The following is a 22,696-nucleotide window of genomic DNA, read 5'->3' as shown; positions in this document are numbered from 1 at the left end:
AAAATTGTGTTGAAAGTGTTTTCAATCTAAAATGTACATGTAATGAAGACAAAGGAAAACATAAGGGTTTATAAAACGGTAGGCTTGTGAGAGAATACATTTTATAATTTGATATATGATATGTCTCAGGAATAACAGTGATTCATTTTCAACAGACTGGAAAATATAAAAGGCATTTGATTTTTATCTTAAAATATCTTCTAGTATAATATAGTAAACACTTAAAAATATATAGACTTTGGAATTACATCTGGAATTCTTTTTCTTTTCTGACACTTTGAGCTTTGTAATCCTTGGAAAGTAAGTGCTCTGAGATTAAGTGTTCTTATCTATAAAAAAAGGTTACTATAACCCATGTCACATTTGAGATTGTGAGGAGAATCAAATGAATTAGTGCATATCAAGTGTATTAGCAAAGAACATTACAGTGCATAGTAGTTATATTTATCATCATTAAAGCTTTGCATTAAAAATAGCTTTGATTCATGACAAAACATAAAAGACTTTGTGAAAGTCTTTCATTGCAAAGGGCAGGTAGTACAACAAAACTATAGTCTGATAAGAAAATAATTGGTAAGTACATTAATATTAATAACCATTATGGTTCTATGTATTGAAATTGCATCAGAGACTTGACTGGATCACTGAGAAGTGTAATAGTTTCTATAAGCCTCTCGTTTGTAGCCCTCCAGATTGTTTAACACACGTCTGCACTTTATTTTTATCCTGCTTCTTTGTCTCTCCCATTATAGGGCTTGTGGAGAAGGTTTACTGATATTATCAAATACCAAGTATCTGTGATATCTTTTCACTTATATTTTCTGTTTGCTTCTCACAATAATATTCTTCACTCAGCAATATTAGATCCTTTTCAATAAATGAGCAACAGAGGATTGGAGAAGGGCATGACTTTGCTATAGTCGTGTGAACTAATAAGTGGTGTACCCATACTGGAGCCAAGGTTTTTCTCATTGCCTAGCTCATTCTCCCACTAATCTTCCATGATATTTCAGAGATTGTTATTTGTCCATATTTCAAATTTTTGAAAGAAGGGAAAGAAATTGTTTAGTAAACATATGGACAATCAATATACTTTGTTTTAAAGCATTCCATTAGTCACTTTACATACATGCTAATTCTTACCCTAACTTTATAAATCAGCCATTTTATTTTCCCTTGTATCCATTAGGGTTCCATTGGCTACAATTAACAGAAAAGAATTAAACTCACAATGGTATAATAAAAAAGGAAACAATTTTACGTAATAATGTGTTCCCAAAATAGGAACAGAAATGAGTATTGAGCCCACAACTTGCAGGAACCACTACACTCTTTCTTGGAGTGGATGTATTGGGGGTGTGTGCATATGGTGGCAGAGGAATGCTGACCACCCTTGAGATTTAAACTATGTAAACTTCAAAAAAATGCCAAATATTTGACTTACATTATCTTATTAAGATTGGCATTACCTAGATTAAATAAAGAAGAAACTGTACTTCACCTATGTCAAATGAACTATTCAAGGTTATACAAATCATAATTGGTAAACTGGGCATTCAAATCCAAGTTTTTCTAATTTAAATAAAATCTGTAGTTTCTTCAGTGACCACATCATTTTTTTCATGTAAATGCCTTGGAATATCTGAAGGTGATCCATTCAGCTGCTTTAATTAAAATACAGGGTAGATTTTCATGTGTTCATTTTATGTGGAGATTTACTTATTTATTTATTTGGACAATATTTATAAGTGGAATCTAATTGGAAAGATTGAATTCTTATTATCCTGCCTGATTCTTACAATTTCTTAGTATGTGTGTGCTCAAGAAAGAAACCTGAATATATTAAAGTTCTCTTGAATTGTGGGCCCATGCTTTACTGGTTTTGTAATATATAGACTATATTTTCCATACTTATTTTGACAGGCTAAAATTTGCATCACAACTCAGTTTTTTCTTTTTCCAGAGTTGTAGAGGAGCAACTCAGAGCAGCCCACAGAACTAGGATTTCTTTCCAACTTTACTTTCGGGGATATCACAGTAGTAGCTTGAAATCACCAGTGGTAGGAGTATTTACATCATAGAAATTGACAAACACTACAAATGAGAGCTTTCTCCTTCTTCCCTTGCCCACTTCTTACCTTCTGCCCTGAAAGAGCTAATTGTTCAACTTTTTTGAGTTCATCATTGCTCCTAATTCTTTTTACCAGGAAGCTTGCTGACATATTTAGGTGATTTGTGAAGAGTCTGCATCGAGGCAAAATGTTTTATGCTCCTTTTCCCTAGAGATAAGCTCTGACTTCTGAAAATGATTTACTTTCTATGGGCCTGTAAACTTAAGATTCAAATATTTTTTCTTTATTATACGATTTATTAATACTCTCATGTCTTTATTTTCCATGAAGAGACTTTGTGATAAAGCTGGCGTTCTTCATTTCTCACTTAGGTGCTTATCTTTCTACATAGGATATTCAGCAGTTTTGAAGTTCTACTCAAGAATGTTTTGTTGAAATGTCCCTCTCTTTCAAAAAGTACCACTACATTTTATAATGTATTTATAAATAAATTGCTTCAATTTGCCTTGAACAACCTTTCAGTAAAGGACAGTTTTTAAGGGAAAATTTTACTTCTGCCGTATCAACAGTTTTAAATGTTAAACATGCACAGTTCTTATAAAGGTTCTTACAGCAACATATCTATACATAATTCATAGCCTTTTATAATAATTCCAAATTTATAGCCACAGTTATAGATGCTAATGTCTCCAATTCAAATTATACTCAATAAAAGCCTTGGCATTAAAAATGATATATTTTAGAATGCTACATCATAACAAATTTTAATCTAAAAATGTTGTAGGTATCCAAAATGAGGAAAATAAAATGAAAGTTATTTTTTAGAAAGTCTTCTTAAATGGGTAAAATAAACATGAGGTTTTGTGTAGATAAGTGCAAGGTGATGCACTTAGGGAAAAGTGATTCTACTTATAAGGCAATTGGCTCCAAGAGAGCTCCTGTACTGGGAAAGGACTGGAAGCACCATTTTTTTTAGAATAATTTCATGTACTTCTATTGGTTCAAGTGTTCTTCATATCACTAGCCATATTTAATAAAGATATAAAAATTAAACTAAATATTTCTTACATTTTATAAATTAATAAAACATTATTTTCTATCTACCATGTTGTGTAAGCTTTATTAATGTGTCTCAAAGAAATATGGAGAAATTTCAGTGGACAGATGATTTGTTCTAGAAAATGCAAGGGTGAGGATGTGAGTGAGAACAATGAAAAGGAATTGTATATTTTATTTCAGAAAGCTGAGCCTAGAAGAAAGAATAACTGATGGATAAAAACTCATTGTTGAAATGATATAATGAACACAGTCTATTCAGTGAGTTGAAATAGGATAGAATGGGGAGGAACTCCTTGAAATCATATTAAACAGTAAATACCAAACTTCTGAAAGTCCTTTCTTGAAGAAGGGATAAAGTTTCAAACTAGGCTCAAAAATCATTCTAACATTGTTCAGCCTTTCTTAACTGTTTTGCCTATTTTAAATGTTAAAGCTCTTTACTCTCTCTTAAATTATTAAGGAAGGGTGTTTAGAGATGTTTTAAATAACCATGGATGTCAGTGGTTCACAAACGTTCATGTGTTCAGAATCGTAACAATGTTTGCTCAAAATGGAGATTTTTAAGCCCTACCACAGATCTACTGAATTAGAATTTTTGGAGATTGGAGTCCAGGAATCTAAATTTTAACAAATACCAGAGATAATGTAGCCAAGCCATGGACCACTTAGAGAATTACCGCTTTTTGTTGATGTCAAGAAAAAACATCCTCGGATAGTTTTACAAAACATGACTGCCTTTTACTAAAATATGTTCTGGTGCCTCTGTCAGCTCCACTTTCAGTGATCTACCACTGACTCATTGAACAAGTCTTATGTCGTTATGCCTTTCGTATTTTCTCAAGTTGTTCCCTCTTGCTGAAATTCCCTTCTCTCCATATTTACTTATTGAGGTCGTATTCATTTTTCGAGACCCATTTTATGTCTCATCTCTTCTGGGAAATCTTCCTCAGTTCACTCAGTCAAAATCTATCTCTCAACCCTGTGTTTCCATAAGACTTTGCACATACAGCATTTATCACAGTGTACCTTGTACTTATATGGAGTTATTTTACTTTCTGTGTAAGTGCTAATCTATCAACTAGAGCAAGAGGTTGGCAAATTATGGTCTGCAGGCAAAACCTGGCCCACTGCCTGTTTTGTAAATAGTGTCTTATGGGAACACAGCCACGTCCATTTGATGACACATTGTTTAAGGCTGCTTTTGCACTATAACAGCAGAGTTGAGTAGTGGTGACAGGGATGAATGGTCCTCAAAACCTAAAATATTTACCATCTGGTTCTTCAGAGTTTTCTAGCCTCTGAACTAAAATGTATGGTGTATTGTGTCCTAATTATGTACTAGCACTTAATAGAATGTTTTGTAGAGAGTTGGTGTTCTTATAAGTTATATAAAGTATTTGGTGAAAGGATGAAGAATGAGTTGGAAATATATGTTTATTATGCCAACAGGGTAAATATAAACTCTTTTTCTATTCTTACATTAGTTGGTTTTTAAGTCCCTGACCTTGATGTTATTAGTGCTTCAATAGAACTTTCTGTGATGATGTATATCTATACTGTATTCTGTACCTATGCTGTCCAATGCAATAGCCACTAGGCCTATGTGACTCTGGAACATTTTAGGTATGACTACTATGACTGAATAATTGAATGTTAACTTTATTGAATTTTAATTAATATAAAGTTAATTAAGATTTTGTGATTAGTGGCCACCATATTGGACAATGTAGATAGGGGCACAAATAATTACACCTCAAGACGAACAGCATACAATGAGAGTGAGAGGGTAAGATAAATTAAGTCATATTATAAATTCTATCAGAGAACTCTGATGCCTCTGTTTAATTAACAGTTATGCTTTGGAAAGATACTCTACGTGATCCCTAGCTGTGTTTTGGCTAAGTACTCAACGTTTAGATGTAAAGAAATTAGAAACCAGTTACAAAAGTTAGAAAAGCTCTTACAGATATAATTTCTCTTCTCATATTTTCCTTCTTTTTTGTTTGTTTATTTCTCTTGAATCCGTAGGAATCACAAAAACCTTTTTTTAGTGGTCTTTCAGCATTTCATTGATGAATTGGCATCAATTCAAAGAGCAAATGATGCCAAGATAAAGTGAAAAAAAAAAAAAAAAAAGGAAATTAGAAACACCCATTGCTTCACATACAAATTCTATGTGTGAGTATGTATATGCCGAGGTTGGGCATGGGGGAGTGACAAGGGACAGAAAGAAGAGAGAGAGGCTGCTTGAGGGCTTTGGGTGCATTATCACTGGTAGTGATGAAAAGGAAGGCCTTCGTGTTTCAACAACTCATTTAGGTAATTACCATCGCTCCACTTGTGTTTACTGAAATTTCATTAAACTTCCTTGCGCACATGAACATATTTGATATGAATCCTACAGCTGTGGAAAGGGCAAAATCAAGGAATCAAGTATGAATTGATACGTTTAAGCCTGTGGACCTGCTTTGGGGAAGAGAGTAGAGACCTAGCTTGCATATGATGAAATGGAGTAGTTTTTCTGGAAGGTGGTTTTTCTGGTTCTTCAACTGCTAAACTAGAATGTAACCATAGCAGAAAGAGGTGAGTTCTTTAGCAGCAACTGCTAAAACAGCCCTAAATTCATATGCCTGGTATAAATCCATGGCACACCTCCCTGATCTGCAAGAACACCCCTCAGGCTGTGCATTCCTTTCTCATAATTGTATTTTTTTCTTATGTCTAACCTTGGGCTTTTTAATTTTACCTGATTAGAGTTCAATAAAAGTGTTGAAGACGAAACTACTCAGTGAAATTTATATCAGAAACTCTAACCTCTGGAAGGGAAGTATGACTTATCAAAGATACAAGTGAGATTAATTGATTATGTTAATACAGTCTCTTTATTCAAGTTGAGAAATGAGTCTCAGAATCTTGAATCTATTACTGTTTATAAAACCAAGTGAATTCTTTGTATAGAATCCAGTACAATATCTCAAATCAAGAAAAAATGAAAACAGAAAAGAAACGGCCATATGTGTTTTATTTTAGTCCTGCACTCGCTTCTTCCTACGGTTTCCATAGGAATCCCACTGAATTTATGGGAAACACTTGCCTGGTTTCTCTATGCTGCTGTAGACAGTGACACACACAGGGTGGGAGGAAGGTGTTTCTGCTATTATCTTTCAGAGTCTGAAGAGCAATAAAATACCAGGTTAGATGATGATAATGATTGTTGTCTTCTTGTCACAGATCATCATTTTAATACAATGTTTAAGCTTTCTGAAAGTTTTTTGTTCTTCAAAATGGAATAGACATACACCTAAATTATCATCTCAGCTTCAGTAAGCTATAGATGTATATATTTATAATAAAGTGCTCGGTCTCCCCTAAGTTATCTTAGCAGGGGAAAGGAAAGGAACGTTCTACTTTAAATGGGTCTGTATGCCCAACAAGGTGGCAATCCCTAGTGTTCAGTAAATTCTTCTTTCCCAATATAAAGATTTTTAAATGAGAGAGGGGAGAACAAGACAATAAGAATAAACGTTTAGAAATATGGATTAAGTATCTTTTTAATGTATGATATGTAATTTATTAATGCAACTACACAATAAATTTTTATTAATCATTTTTTACTTCCATTTTATGAAACAATTTTCTTCATTCTTCTTATAGATATGTTCTACAGTTGTGTCCACATTATTCTTTTTTTAAGTTATCTAACACAGATTTACAATATAATAATTTCCTATTAAATTATTAGAAATTTAGCACTTTTGAAATCTATGTATGATTTTATTCCAAGCCACACATATTAATTTTCACAAAGTGAATATTTTAAAAAATTGATCTTGTGGTATTTGGTTTTCTGTTTGTGTGTTAGTTTGCTGAGAATGATGGTATACCACATGTTCTCACTCATAAATGGGAGTTGAACAATGAGAACACATGGACACAGGGAGGGGAGTATCACACACCAGGGCCTGTCGGTGGGGGTGGGGCGGGGATTGTATAGGGGAGGGATAGCATCAGGAGAAATACCTAATGTAGATGACGGGTTGATGGGTGCAGCAAACTACCATGGCATGTGTGTGTCTATGTAACAAACCTGTACTTTCTGCACGTATATCTCAGAACTTAAAGTATAATAATAATTTAAAAATTGATCTTGAGGTATTTATTTGCGATTGCCACAAAATTTCACTGATGCTTAAAAGATGAAGTTATACCACCTTGGATATTGAGTCAATTTGTGTTAAATTTCTTCTCTTTCTTTTTTTTTTTTTTTTAACTGAATCTATCGGGTTACTTCTTTTTCCAAAGCCCATCATTGCTCCAGTACATTTCAGGTAGATATGTGTTCCTAAAAAGCACTTTATTATTTTTATTTTAATAAAGTGATTACAGACTGTCCTATAACATGAGATATGTGTGAAGGCTCAAATAGAAATCAACTCTTTTTTTCCTAAAGGATATTTTAGAGAGTGACTTCATTTTGTCTATATTTAATTACTAAATATGGTACTGTTCATTTTAAAATCAGATGAAGAGAACAAGCAAACAAACAAAAAAGGCAAAAAAATTAAAGGTTTCAAGGAGCAAAATACATTCCCAAAAGGCCTGCAAAGTCATGGTACGCTCTGGAGGGACATTGTAGGAATTCTTACAGGCATTCTTTTCATGAACTTTTGCCTGTTGGACATGGCCATATTCATATCACAATGTTTAAATATAGTAAACATTCTGTCATATAGTGACTTCAGTTGCTTCTGATTTTCTACCAAGCTAAGCAAACCTCTGATAATTTAGCTTTTCATGTAATTTATTAATGGAAAGATAATATGAAGAGGTGACGTGTAAAAGATAATGTGCCACATGGAGTCAGTTCTTGCATCAACTAGACCCTACATTTTCCTCTATGCTTTTCCCTTTTGTCTATTTTTCTCAGGTCATGCAGTTCTTCTTTAACTGGTATCTTCTATCTTCAGATGTTAATGGAGTCAGTGAAATCACAGCCAAGGTTAGCCAATGTGGGAGACATCTGACCTCTTTAAGATGACTTTTTATGACTTCTGTCTTATCTGGTAAGCGATAGTTCCATAGTTTAGCTCACAGAGGGCAGTCTTATTTCCCACTTGCACTAAGAGTCTATAATCCCTGAAGATGAGTGGTTATAAATTGTATTCTGCCTCACATACAAAATTGTGTTAATTACATATAGAGAAGGAAGTCAAAAGCTGTTGGTTTTGTAGGTTTTCCCAAGAGCGAAGATAATTTATCAACTATCAGCACTAGGAATTGGGTATACCTTGCGGCTAAGACATATTTATAGAATTGCTGAGATAGAATACGACATAAAGTTTCAAATATTAGCATTTACTAACTTTTTCTAAAGACATTCTTTCAATACCTATTGCCTGACATTGTACTATGTGGAGACTATATAAAGAAGTATAAATCAAGTTGGTCACCACTGGAAACAGTCATTCTCAACTGGAGGTTATTTTGCCCCCTAGTGAACATTTGGCAATGCTTGATAACATAGTTGAGTGTCAATATCTAAGAGGTTTGTACTGACATCTGTTATCATCTAGTGAGATTTAATGATGTTGCTAAATATTTTACAATGCACAGGACAGCCTTCCACATCAAAGAAATATACAGCTCAACAGTGCTATGGTTTTAAAACATTTACCTAGATGTTAAGACAAATGTAAATAAATTTTAGCATGACAGCAGGGTCTCTAACAAAAGTATACTTGAAATATTAAAAAAAAAAAAAAAACCCTCGTGAAAAGATTGTTTTTATACAGTTGATTTTTAAATTTCATATGGTGCTTGTTAGGTACTGGTCCAGAAATGTTAAAGTCCTGTTAAGTACTTTCCAGAGTCATGTAGAGGTCATGTTATCACATTGGAAGTCCTTTTAGCCATATTGCACAGACGCCAAATTCCTAACAAGAAACAGACTTTAACTGTAACATGGAGAATATGAAACTAAATAGGAGATTCCATGGACTGTTACTGACTTTTGGGAATGGCCAACATATAGGTCAACTGCAGGTCAGTTTTCTATATTTCAATAGTTTATTGTCCTAGGAAGAAAGTTCCAATTTAATAAATCATTGCTTGTGGTGAAAACAAACATTTCTGCTTCTTGGAGACTAGCAGCATCTTTTATAATTTTTTTAAAAAGCCCATAAAATTTGTATTAGAAGTAAAAAAAACAAAATTTTAATCTGAACTCCTCCTATGCGCAAAATAAAAGAATTCACTACTGACTATGTTTCTTTGATTTTCAGAGTTGTGATTCTGACAGTCTAGGCTATTGCATCTAAAAATTAAGTGCAAAAACCCACAATTTTTTTTTTTTTTGGTTAAAAACTCACTTTTCTTGAAGATTCCTTATAAAGAGACTTTCCCATTCTTTTCATTGATTTAACTTTTATCATTGGAGAAAGAAAATCTACGAACCATTTATTTAATTCATCAAGCAAATGCTTAAAGCAGTGTGTTGGGCAGTAGGAGTATAAATGAGAGCAAGACATGGTCTGTGCATTTTACAGAAATATAGTTACAAAGTTTATAACAAAGGCATGTATACAACTAACATACACACTAGAATTTATAGACCTGTCTTAGTGTTTGTAATCTGGCCTGTTTTTTTTTTTTTTTTCCATAAATATACATATATTCATTAGACCTGTGGGAATGCTACTGGGAGTCATAGAATTGTGCCATCAAGCACGTTTGGGGTATAAGAAGGCTTCACAGATTAGAAAAGTGTTGGTATAGTCTAGGCAGAAGAGATGGTACATTAAAGTCATTTTGTAGTATGAACATGCATCACATCTTCTTAAAGAATAAACCTGTGCTCATCCCCTGGTTTGTTGGAGTAACAATGGGAGCCAGAAGTGGGGCTTCAATCTAGAATTTGAAGGATGTTAGAGGATATATTGAGAATTTTAGGATTTGTCCCACATATAATGTAGATCCCTAAATGTTTAAGGCAGAGAGAATCATATGATTAGATTTTTGTTGTAGAAAGAGAATCCAGGCAATAACCCTGAAAATTGGTTTGCTAGAAGGAAAACTAGAATGATAGAAGCTAATTAGGAGGCTAGTGCAGTAGTCCACATGTCAAAGATATGAAATAAGCCAGAAGATGATATTACCCAGAATGAGATGTATTCATACAACATTTCCACCACAAATAAAAAGGAATTGATGACCAGTTTGATATCAGAGGTGAGAAAAACAAGAACTTGAGAATGATGCCATGGTTTTAGCCTGAGTAACATGGAGGATGCCGAGTACACTGAAGAACTGTTTTGAGAGCAGGTGGTTGTTAGTTGCCTGTACAATATTTAGGGAGCATAAAAAACTGATCTTATCTCAGGAGAGAGGTTAGGGTGAAAAATCAAGATTTGAGCATTATTAGCAACTACAAGTGGTGGTTGTGATTCCGAGGGTGGATGAGTCAACACTAGCACAGAGTGAACAAGGGGGACCATTGACAGATGTTTAAAAGGAGGGCCTAGGAAAAGGAGCCAAGAGCCTGAAATTAAATTTAATTAATTAAGGAAATACAGAGAGCTTCCAAGAGATTGTTGTCTTGGTAGTCAAGATTAAAATAGAGGAAGGGTGGAGGTGAACAACAGTGTCCAATTTTGCAGAACATAAAGGCTGTTAAAGAGGTCTATGGATTTGGCAGTGAGGAAGCTAATAATATTATTGCCTATAAAATTCCCCATGTGATTTCTAGATAGACAACAGTTCATGCAGTTAAGTAAGTGTTGGAGGGTTGCTGTTTACTTTAAATGTAGTTCTAGTGAAGATTTTTTTATCAAATATTATATGCTGGAAAATTTTCTTCCATGATCTTTTTTCTGATCACATGACATGTTTTCATCTAAAAGTATATAAATCTATGTAAAAATATAACAGGGATTTAAAAAGCAACTTTAGAGATTATCTTAATCTGCCTTCTCAATTCAGAGACGAAGAAATTAAAATTAGAAAAGTACCTTTCTCAAGATGTGCACACAGTCAGTTGCAAAACCAAATTTGGGATTGATCTCCTGATTCCTGGTCTGATATGTTATCCATTAGTCCATGAACAGAAAGATAGAGGTCATTTCTATGCAGAGAAAAACAAATGAGCTGTGTCATTGCAGAAATGTTCTGCATGGTTTGCTGCCATCTGTCTTAAAGCTCAATCTGGACTCCTAGGAATTGAGACTGCTGAGCTGCATTTAGATGGACCATGTGGACAGGGCATGGAAAATCCTTTATTTGGAGGGCTTGGTTATTTCCCTGTATGGAAAATAAAAGATACAAAATATTTATGACAAGATTAAGAGCCTAGAGCTATAGAATTTTTGAGATCTGACATCCTGTTTTATAAGATTCTGGCCCTACATGTCTTTTTGTTAGACTTGCTGTATTTCATGTTTGTTAAAATGCAGTGGGAGTACAATAGAAAACATTGCTTTTGGAAGAAGAAAATTATAAAGCAGACAGGGCACTGGAATGGAAGTCACTGTACTCTAACCCCAACTGTGATATATTATGTGCTTTTAGATGCTGCACACTCTGGGGGCTGCAGTTTCCTTATTGGATAAAATTAATGTTAGAAGCTAAGATCTCTTGAAGCTCCCTGAAGATTTGTTCAGTCAACTTCACACAGCTTTTAGAATTTTAATACCTTTAATCAGAAATGGTCTCCCAGGTTACCTTAAGTCCTCTTGTCCAATATCCGTGTTGTAGCCCCTGTAAGCACTTGGGTTTATGATCCCTGATACCTAGTTCCTTTTCAGCTTTGTCATTCAATGATGTTACATTAGAAGGATTCAGTGTTAGTAGCTCTGTGGAGCAAAGTTTTCCAAGTACTGATTTATTAGGTTGAAATTGTCAAAACAAAGGCCTTAAAGCTGTATCTGCGCAAAAAAAATCTAATATAAACTCAGAATTATTCTCCAGGCATATTGTTTGTTGTGGTAATGATACAGTTGAAAACTTCTGAAAAAATAATTTAAGACTAGAAATTAAGAATTCTTCAGGTTAAAGAAACTTATGTCATTGAATGTAATTAAGGTTATATGAAGATTATCAGAAAAATTGCACCAAAATGTGATCAATAATATGCTTTTTCTTGGTTGATTGTTTCTAAGCATCCTTTCCAAATTATGTTCCATACTGTTCTGCAAAGTCTGGAGAAAAAGCAAAAGATGTATACCAAGAAATCCATGCTAGTATATTGTAATTTAACCTCCTATTTTTCCTGAAAAGTAACTTTTTAGACTTGAAAAAAGTTCATGATTGTGAGGCATCACTACAGTTTTATACTTTTTTTCACTGAGTCTTTCTCAATTTAATATTAAAGGGCTTATAAGATTTATCCTCCATGTGAAATTTGGGGCTTTATGTTCCATAGGCCTTTCTTGAAAATCCAAATGTCATATGAAAAACTAGAAAACTGGTGTTGGGAATTATTTGTGTGAATTTAGTGAAGTGAACCAGTTGACAGCAAGTCATTCTGGGTGATATAATGGTTCTCATCCTCAATCAGCTGACATAAAACAATTCTTCTGAGTCCAACTGAACTCCTTCACCAAAGATGACTGTTGAACTTTTAATAGTTTCTGAAAATAAAATAATCAAGCATTTATTTGTCAGGAGCTAAATATAAGTTTCTTCTGTTTTATTTTATCTGGGAATTTTTATTGAATTGTACTTGATCTGATTTTCTGACTCTTCTATGAGAATGGCTTTTTACTTGTAAGTTTCACTCAAATTGACATTTTGATGGTTTAACACATTAATGAAATTCCTAGAACAGAGGCTATGTTCTTTGAAAAAAAATATTGACAGAGTACACTAAAGGGACATTTTAAGTGCATTTGATTTCTTTTGCAGCTTGATAACATGTTTGCTGATGTTTGGTAGCTCCCAAAGCTATACTTTCCAGTACATGTCCAGATGAGATTTGACAATGTTGCAATACATCTTTCTGTATCTAGATTTATGTATGCAAATTAAGTTCTTGGCAGTCTGTGAAAACCACACAACTCTTATCTCCTAGCCTAACAATATGGGACCAGAAAAAAAAAAAAAGAAAAAAGAAAAAAAGCACGTTCTGAAATAGCAAAGGAATCTTTTCCACAGCTACTGAAGTTTCCAGACCACACAGAGACTAATTTGTTTTACAAAATATTTTTTAAAACACTCGTGCACACATATAAACATTTTTCTGGCACTGTTTTCTAGGCTTTCTTCTAAATTACACAGACACACACACACACACACACAATATGTAAGCATGTGTGCCTATAGATATATATACAGATGTAGATATAGATATCTTTATTTCATTCATCCTGATAACATCCTTATGATGTAGGGACTATCATTAGCCCTTTTTTACAGATGAAGAAATCAATAAACACAAAGGCTAAGTAATTGCCCAAAGTCAAACAGTCAACGAGGAAAGGCAGAGCCAGAGTTCAACAAAACACGGTGGTTCCAGAGTCCTGGAACCTTGCCAATAAACTGTATTATGTGACCTTGATTTTAATAGGCAAAATATGATGTCAGAATGTATTGCCCAGTCAGACAGCATATTTATCAGAAGTTCTTACTTAAGCCAAAATTCTGCAATGTGATTTTTTTTTATTAAGAAGCATACATATACCTTTCTTTTTTCCACTTGTTAAAAACTAAGATAAGCCACTCTAACATAGGCAAAGAAATTAGAGCACATAAGATAGAATAATACAAACATTAAATTGGTAAGCAAATTGATAACATTTTTATATTCTTACCAGGTTAATAAAAAAAGCATAATTAAAAGGGAGATGTAAGTCATCTCACAGGAGTTCTCATCCCTCTGCCCTGTTGCCGTTCCCTCGGCTGTGCCCTTAGATGGTAGAGCTGCTGGGAAAGCTTTCTTTGTTAGCATTCTTGGTGTTACCGATGCTAAATCTAGAAGTCAATACCAGAAATACCCCTGGATAAGTAATTAGGAAAACATGAGTTCTTTTTGGAAAGTGCAATCCTGGACTTAAAATTATTTCTAAATGTACCTTGATTATAGTACAGAAGTGATATGCCATCTGATCCGTCATCGAGATAAACAGAAAGAGTGCTACACCTCTTGCTGGAGAGCCTGATGAATACTGTGGATGTAAAGTCAGAGCATGCCGAGTCAGAATGATCAGCATGGATCAGATCCAGAGAGATTTCTCTTGCCCCATAGATCCATAGCCTGAATTTTACATGGTATATTGATGCTCTAAGGCAGGCAACTAAGGGTGCTGAGCCGCATTTGGGTCACATAAGAATCCCCAAGAATCTCTTTCCCAGGCTATTTACAAATTCAGGGCCAACATTTCAGTTATTGTTGTGTGGTTGTTGCAATTACTGTTGCTATTATGGTGACACTTTTCCGAACACTCAACATCAGTGCTGTGCTGACGGAAGCATAATCAGATAATAGCTTTCTCTATGCTTTATTGATTCCCCATTTACAAATGCACATTTTTTTTCTATATTCTTACACCATAGATCCTACTTCTAGACACCAAAAATCTATTGGGCCAAGTTATAAACTGGCAAAGTACTCTTATGAGCTCCGGAGACACAAAAATGAATAAGAAACTAGCTTCGCCTTTGAGGAGCTTATAATCTAGTGGAAAAGGATGCTTGAAAAATAAGTCAAATAGTATTTTGGAAATAAGGTTGTATTTTATTCAATCTGTTTACTTGTGGGCCTCCATAATTAAATAGAAAAATGTTGGAAAATAGGATAAAGGGCTTTTTCATTTTTATATTTCCAGTACACATAGAATCTATTCAAAACTTAATCAGATTAATACTTAAATTCTTATATTTAGTTAAATGTACAGTAAATTTATATTTAAATTTTAGTGGATTTATATGCATAAACAATTATGTGACCTCACATAAGTACATTCAGTTTTCTAGAACTATCATAAGAAGTTGATGAACCATCGTAAGAGGGAAACAAAATAAATCCAATAAGGGGAATAACACTTTATGGATGTATAATATTTATTAATATCCACAGTGCTATACAGAATCTAAAACCATGAAGTCTCATTCCTTCAGAAATTTGCATTTTAAGTTGGAATTATGACACAAATCCAGCAAACATCTAATAAAGTTGATGGCTCAGGCACTGTGGCGCCAGAAGAAAGAAGGAGAAAATATGGGCACATAAATATTGAAATGATACACATGGATAAATTCATATGCAATTGACTCTTAACTGTTAAAGAGTTGTGAATTATAGAGTCTTTTTTATTTTCCCTGTTTTACTTCTTGCTTTTGGTCATTGCTAGGCTCATTCTTCTTGCAGTTACAGCAGAATAAAAGGAAACCAAAGAAGGTAAAACTCAAGAGTCAATTCCATAATTTTCAACAACTCAGTTATAAAGAGATGTAGTTGGGGAAAACACTAAAACTAATGGTTTAAATGAGACTTTTAAATTATATGTAGCTTTCATTCATGCATGAGTATCCCAGTTTTCAATTAGCCAAAAGTCTGTAGTTAGCTTTTATTTCAGATGTTAATCTACAGATTGAGAAAGTGCACTGCTCTCTAGCACTGATACTTGCTTGGATATCAAACACTGACTTTCAGGGTTACATTCAGAAATGGAGGAAAAGAACTTAATTATTCAGAAAGTGAAAGAAAGCTTATTTAGGGAGAAAACAAAAAGAAATAAGGACTGCAGCCAAGCAACAAGCAAGTCTAATGTGTTGTTTCAGTAGGTTTGAGAAACTATAGGAAAGAAATGCAAAAGATATATAAGTCCTTTCTTTCAACTGTATTATAAGTTAAAGAAATTGAAGAAGGATAATGATGCTAAAACATATATAAGTTACTATTTGGTAGATAATTTTATATCTAATTATTTTACCCTGAAGATATCTTTCCTGTAGATAACTTAATCCTCGTGTTACTGATTTAATACAGGCCAGTTATATATTGTAAACATTTTTCCCCCAAAAAGTATTAATTTAAATTATTTCTGTTCATTTACAAAAAATATGCATTATAAGTTAATAAAGTAATAGAAATGAATACATAACAAGCTGAATTTCCAAATGTCAAAATGAGTACATAAAAATGTTACAAAAAAGCCTGTAGTTTCAAAATATAATTTTAGAATATGATCTGTAATGCTGATGCTTTTATTTAAAAGTTTGAATTTTAGAATATACATGTTTTCAAATATGATATAGTTCAAATAAATATGGTTTTTTACTTTTTAATAATATGATGTATCATTAATGCTCAAGCTCCTGTTTTATACTTCTGCTTTTTGCATTAGTCACAAACATAGTTTACAACAGACAATGACATATGCTTAAACCAAAATATTTTTATTTATAATAAAATAATGAATCATATAATCTTAGTAACTGTTTTAGTGTAACATTATATTTCACTTCAAGGATAAGAAAGAAATGATGTATTTAGATATTAATGATTTATAGGCATGTGAATCACATTATTATTGTCCAAAAATGTATAATTGTTTTGTAAAGTAATGGGCTTGAATAAATTAAGAAATCTGAACATTTAAATATATAGATTGATATACATTTATGCACATATATACATATGTCTTCAAGGTTCGAGGTTGTTTTCCCTATTATTTTTTAAAAGGGTAAGGAAAAGTGCAGTACTACCTGCATGAGTATATTTAACTTATCTACTCATGAATACAATGCATGAATTTATTTTATTATTACATCTTATAATAATGAAATAACTCCTTATTAAGTAATTGGTCATTTGAAACAACTTACTAGTCTTTAAAATTTTGTTCAGTTTAACTATTTAAAAATATTTTAATATTGAACTATATTTTTAACTTTTAAGTTAAGGGGTACAAGTGCAAGTTTATCACATAAACTGTGGCATGGGAGTTTGTTAGAGATTATTTCATTGCCCAAGTATTAAGCCTCATACCCATTAGTTATTTTTCTTGATCCTCTCCCTCCTCCTACCCTCCAAATACCACATGTTGTCACTTACATAAATGGAAGTTAAATGGTGAGAATACATAGAAACATAGAGGGGAACAACACACACTGAACTATTTATAAAGGAAAGTTGCTTTGGTTATAAAAACTATAGAATTTGAAATTCAGAAATAAAGAAGATAAAAACCCATTCCCTCATCTCATTTGGCCATTGTTAAAATTATAGTATGGTATGAAAGATATGGTGGGAAACATGAAGCCTGAGAAATAGTATGAAGAACTGGAAAATGGAAGTTTGGGATGACTTTGCAGAGCATTCAGCTGAGGTGGAAGAGTGCCTGAGATCGTTCTGCAAGGTGAAGGAGACCATGAGACTCCATCCTCACTGTGTAGCAGAATCTTTGTGAAACCTGCAGACTCCTATCCTGATATTTGGATTTACATAGTCTGTGGTGAGTCTTACTCAGAGATATTATCTAAAGGCACTCGGGTACTTTTAATGTATAGTCAGGATTAAGAACAATTATTCATAGTTCTCAAACTCTGAGCAGCATCGAATTTTCCTGGAGGGCTTGTTAAAGGTCCGTGGGCCCCACTCCAGAGTTTCTGATCCAGTAAGATTGGAGCTGGACCAAGATTTTTTATTTCTAATGTCATCCAGCTCATGATGATGCTGCTGATTTGGGAACCAAACTCTGAGAACCACTATTTACCACCATCATAATAATTTTGGTTTCACACTATGGAGATTTCTCAGAGAACTAAAAATAGAACTACTGTTCCCCCTGGCAATTCCACTACTGTGTATCTACCTGAAGGAGAGGGAGTCACTTTCCCAAAAAGACATCTGCATTCGTACATTTATTGCAGCACTATGCACGATAGCAAAATAATGGACAGCCTAAGTGTACATCAGTGGTGGCTTGGATAAAGAAAAATTTATATATATATACACACACACTTATATATATACATTGATATACATTTATGCACATATATACATATTCCTATATATATATAGGAATATTATGCAGTCATAAAAAAGAATGAAATCGGGGCCTTTGCAGCAACATAGATGCAGCCTGAGTCCATTATCCTAAGTAAAATAATTCAGAAAAGTAAACAAAACACTGCATGTTCTCACTTATAAAGTATGAGCTAAACAATGATACAAATAAAGATAGAAATAATAGACAGTGGTTACTTCAAAAAGGGGGAAGGAGGGAGGAAAGCATTGAAAACCTACCTTTTGAGTACTATGTTCATTATTGGGGAAATGCATTCACTGGAAGCCCAAACCTCTACATTAGACAATATACCCATGTAACAAATCCGCACATGTACCTCACAGAGAGTAGAACGATAAATATCAGAGCTGGGAAGGCTAGGAGGGGGTTGGAGGACAGTGAGGATGATTAGTGGGTACAAAAATAGAAAGAGTGAATAAGACCTACTAGTTGATAGCACAATAGGATGACTATAGTCAATAAAGATGTAATTTTATATTTTAAAATAACTTAAAGAATGTAAGAATGTACAAGTACAATGTAATGTACATGTAAGAATGTACATTACAAGAATGTAATGTTGGATTTTTTTTGTAACTCAAAGGATAGATGCTTGAGGGGATGAATACCCCATTCTCCACGATGTGCTTATTTCACATTGCATGCCTGTATCAAAACATTTCATAGATCCCAGAAATGTATATACCCACTAGGTATGCATAAAAAATTTAAAAATAATAAAATATATTAAAAGAACAAAGAACGTTAATTTTAAGGTATAAGAGAATGTTGTTCGGCAACTGTGGTATTTTTTTTCAAAGCCTTCATGGAAAAAGTTGGTATTATAAATATGTAAACATACATTTGAAAACAAAACAAAGCTTATAGAAATATTTTCATACTATAAATAAAACTATAGGGTTTTGTTTCCTTCGTGAGACATGAGAAAGAAGGAACAATGAATTATGCCATATGTTAAAGGAATGTGGAATAGAGGTGGGAAGGAGCAAGGACATCTCCCTTGCCTCTCCCAGGCAGGGTGAATTTGAGCATTTAATTTTTCTTGGGGTAACATTCCTTTTCCACTTTTCCTTTCCGAGCACTGCAAACTTAAAGATTACCTTCTGTCAGCTTCTTCATATTCATAACTAGGGATTCTTCCTCTTATCATAATGATGTGGTTCAATCTTGGGCATGTATGTAATAGGAAAACGCAGGAAACAAACACTGAATTTGAGGTCATGAATCTCAGAAAGAGCCGTCTGTATATTTACATTTTACCCAGGGTGATGTAAATGTAGAAGAAAAACGTTGTGTAAAAACATTGAGAAGTATTGTGAATGGTGGGAGGACGCTAAAGAAAATGAGGAGAGGACGATCTAAACCAATTACAAGGGCATTCCAGAAGGAAGCTACTAGGCAACCTAGTTAGTATGTCTCTTGGAGACAACAAAGAAAATTGAAGATAATTCTGAACTATCCTTTTAATGAAACATTTGGGAGAATGATAAACTCTTGAAAGAGTTTAAAGGAATGTGGTATAGTTCAGATGTGACAATTAAACTGATGTAATGAAAAGTAGGAGATCAGTGTATGAGGTCATCTGAAAGGACTTCCTACTGAAAGAGTTTAACTTGGATTTCTACTAGGAATTTCAACACTTGAAGGAATAAAGTGAAGTGATAAAAACATAGAGATCATACAGGGTCAAATAATACTATGAAAATATGGAATACCAGTGCAAAGATTAAAGAAAATTTCAAATATTGTAATAGCTTATGTCACTGACCATGTCACTGCTAATTTAAAAGCTTTGGTTTCTCATTACAAGTAAAAAATTAAAAATACATATTTATGTCACCATGCTCATCTTATTCAAGTCTAACTCATTGGCTATTCTAAACTCAAGCTATCGGGAATTATTTCAGTCATTAAAAATTTACCTTGACCTCTCATGCCTCTTGGTCTTTGCTGTTTTTTTTTTTCTTACCTTGAATACTATTCACTTCATCTATCCCCCAAAACCTCTTTACTAGATAGGATCTTTATAGAGCAACAATCACTAAGACTCATGACCACCTCCTTTGTAACTCTCACAATACCTGTGATTGTTTGCTCAATGATTTTTCCATCTCTGGCTTGCTACCTCCAAGAAGCAATTGAGTATGTCTTATTCACTGGTATAGGTGGCATGCCTAGTACATAACATAGTGCATGATCAAAAATATTGTTGAATGAATGAATAATTAAGTTAAATTCCAGAATGAAGGTTACTTAAAATATAAAATACAAATAATTGAATCCAAGACATATCTGTCATGAAAAATGTGTTTGCCTAATTTCTGAAAGTTTCATCAGTGCTTGGAATAGCTAACATATTTTTACTTTTCTACAATAGAGAATAAAGTGATGACTTGATACAATTGGAGGAATTAAATCAAATTAGAATTATATACTGTGTAAATATATATGATAGATAAGAATATAGGAAATCATTTACAAATTATAAATAGAAAAGATATCTATTAATTTATTATGCAAATATTTGGAAAGTACCAGAAAGATTATGTTGATTTCAGAATATAGTTGCGCTCATACATTGATAAATTTAAATTTGTCAAATTAAATTGATTAAAAATTTTGGAACTTTTTAGCATACTAAGTTCTGAGGTTATAACGAAATTGTGAGGAAAATGCTTTTAAACTGAACAACCCAGGGATTGTCTTTTTACCATGCTTGTGTGAGATCATTATTCCATGGATGCTTACGGCATTAGACTGAATTTATCTTACAGAGAAAAAGAACTCAAGATTGCATAAACCCATATTAGCAGCAAATTCCTAATATCTAAGTTTGTTTCTGTCTTAAAATAGATGAATTTTTCCATTTTGATGAAAGGTTTTGGATTAAAACATTTTGCAGTCTTTATAGAGCAACAATCACTGAGTGCTACAAAATATTTTATTACAATTTTTTGCCTTGAATTTTGCATTATGGGTAAAGAACTGTGTCATCTAAAATAGATTATCAATCTTTTAGGAAGTTAGAAAATATTGCATTGTTGTTGTTATTGTTGTAGATTTAGAGACTGAGTCTTGTTCTGTTGCCCAGTTTGGAATGCAGTGGTATGATCATGGCTCACTGTAGCCTCAAGTTCCTGGGCTCAGGAGATCACTCCTGCTTCAGCCTCTCCAGTAGCTGGGACTACAGGCACTTGCCACCGTGACTGGCTAATTAAAAAAAAAAAAAAATTGTGGAGATAGGGTCTCTCTTTGTTGCCCAGGCTAGTCTCAAACTCCTGGGCTCAAGCTATCCACCCACCTAAGCCTCTCGAGTGCTAGAACTAGAGGCGTGATCCGCCATGTCCAGCTGGAAAATAATTCTTAAAAAATTTTACAATATAAATAACATTGAATATCTCCATTGTAATAAAATATAATAAACTGTATTAAGTGGCACTCTACTTGTCTGTAGTTGCTGATGTCAGCTGACAGCAAGGTTTGTTTTCCCACAGTGTGAGTGTCTCTACTAATTAGACTTAATTAAATGCAGATATATTACAGTTCTGTGTAAGATTTCAATGAGGACTTTGAGAAAAAGATCTCTGGATGGATAACAGAGAGAGACTGAGGCTGGAAAGCCTTGAAAAGTCCCCAAAACAAGACTGGGAAGCTTTTAGAGGACTTGTACACTTAGAGATGACCAAAATAGAATGAATATTAAATTTCATAAAAATGAAATGCTAAATATTGAATAAATAATTTTAGTTGCTTAGTTAATATAGTATCTTAAAATTTTTCTACATTCCTAAGGGAAGCAGGAAAATATTTAAAATTATTATTTTTACATTTTTTAATACAGAAAAGTTTATCCCAGTTTCTAGAAGCTGGGTCACTAATAGTGACAACTATTAGTCACTACTAATAGTTGCTTTATTTTCTGTCAGTTTTTCTCTCTTTTTTTAACAACTTGAATTAGTCATGTTTAGTATTTTAATATGTTACACCTTTTGATAAGGATATTTTCCCTCAGTAAGTTGTAATAAACATTTTCGTATATAGTAGCAAATATTACTTATGACTATGTTATAACCTGTGAGCAAATTATAATTTGCTTAAATTTTGTTTTATTTTTGGTCATTTTTAGTAATGTTCCAGTGTTATAAAAAGCTAAGAAAAATGTTTTCATGCTTAAATCTGTATATGCATCTTAGATTATTATTGGTCATCAGTGGAATTACTGTATTAAGAGTTATGAATCAAGTATAAGAATTGTATCAAATAATTGTCCCCCTGCCAGGAGCCAGCTCTCCACATCCTTCATAGCACTGAGTATTTTGTAGTTTGTTATTTAGTAGGGAAAAAAGACATTTTTCTTTGCATTTATTTAATTACTAGTGATGTTACACATTTTTCACAGGTTTAAGAGATGTGTATATTTTTTTCAAAGGTATTTTTGTCATTACTTGATGTAAATCTCCATTTTGAATATAAGAACATTGTTTCTCAATAATAAGTGTTTTGATTCCTTTGAGCTGGAATCAGAATTTAAGTTCAGGTCTT

The 22,696-nt window shown here is 33.2% G+C and overlaps 1 protein-coding gene across 3 annotated transcripts in view; it reads left to right on the top strand.

Moving 5' to 3' along the window:
- Positions 1–22,696, top strand: part of LOC105479493 (adhesion G protein-coupled receptor B3) — a 735,858-nt gene that overhangs the window by 77,317 nt on the left and 635,845 nt on the right. The window contains exon 1 of one of the 3 annotated variants that reach the window (XM_071095965.1): positions 7,157–8,194. The exons of the other annotated variants lie outside the window; for them this stretch is intronic. Within the exon in view, the coding sequence (XP_070952066.1) occupies positions 8,176–8,194 (19 nt within the window). The 5' untranslated portion in view covers positions 7,157–8,175. Of the gene's footprint in view, positions 1–7,156; positions 8,195–22,696 lie in introns of those variants that run through there. 3 annotated transcript variants of the gene reach the window in all.

This window comes from Macaca nemestrina, chromosome 5, assembly GCF_043159975.1.
Source record: "Macaca nemestrina isolate mMacNem1 chromosome 5, mMacNem.hap1, whole genome shotgun sequence".
NCBI classification, from domain to species: Eukaryota; Metazoa; Chordata; class Mammalia; order Primates; family Cercopithecidae; genus Macaca; species Macaca nemestrina.
This window is presented reverse-complemented; position numbering and strand designations above follow the sequence as displayed.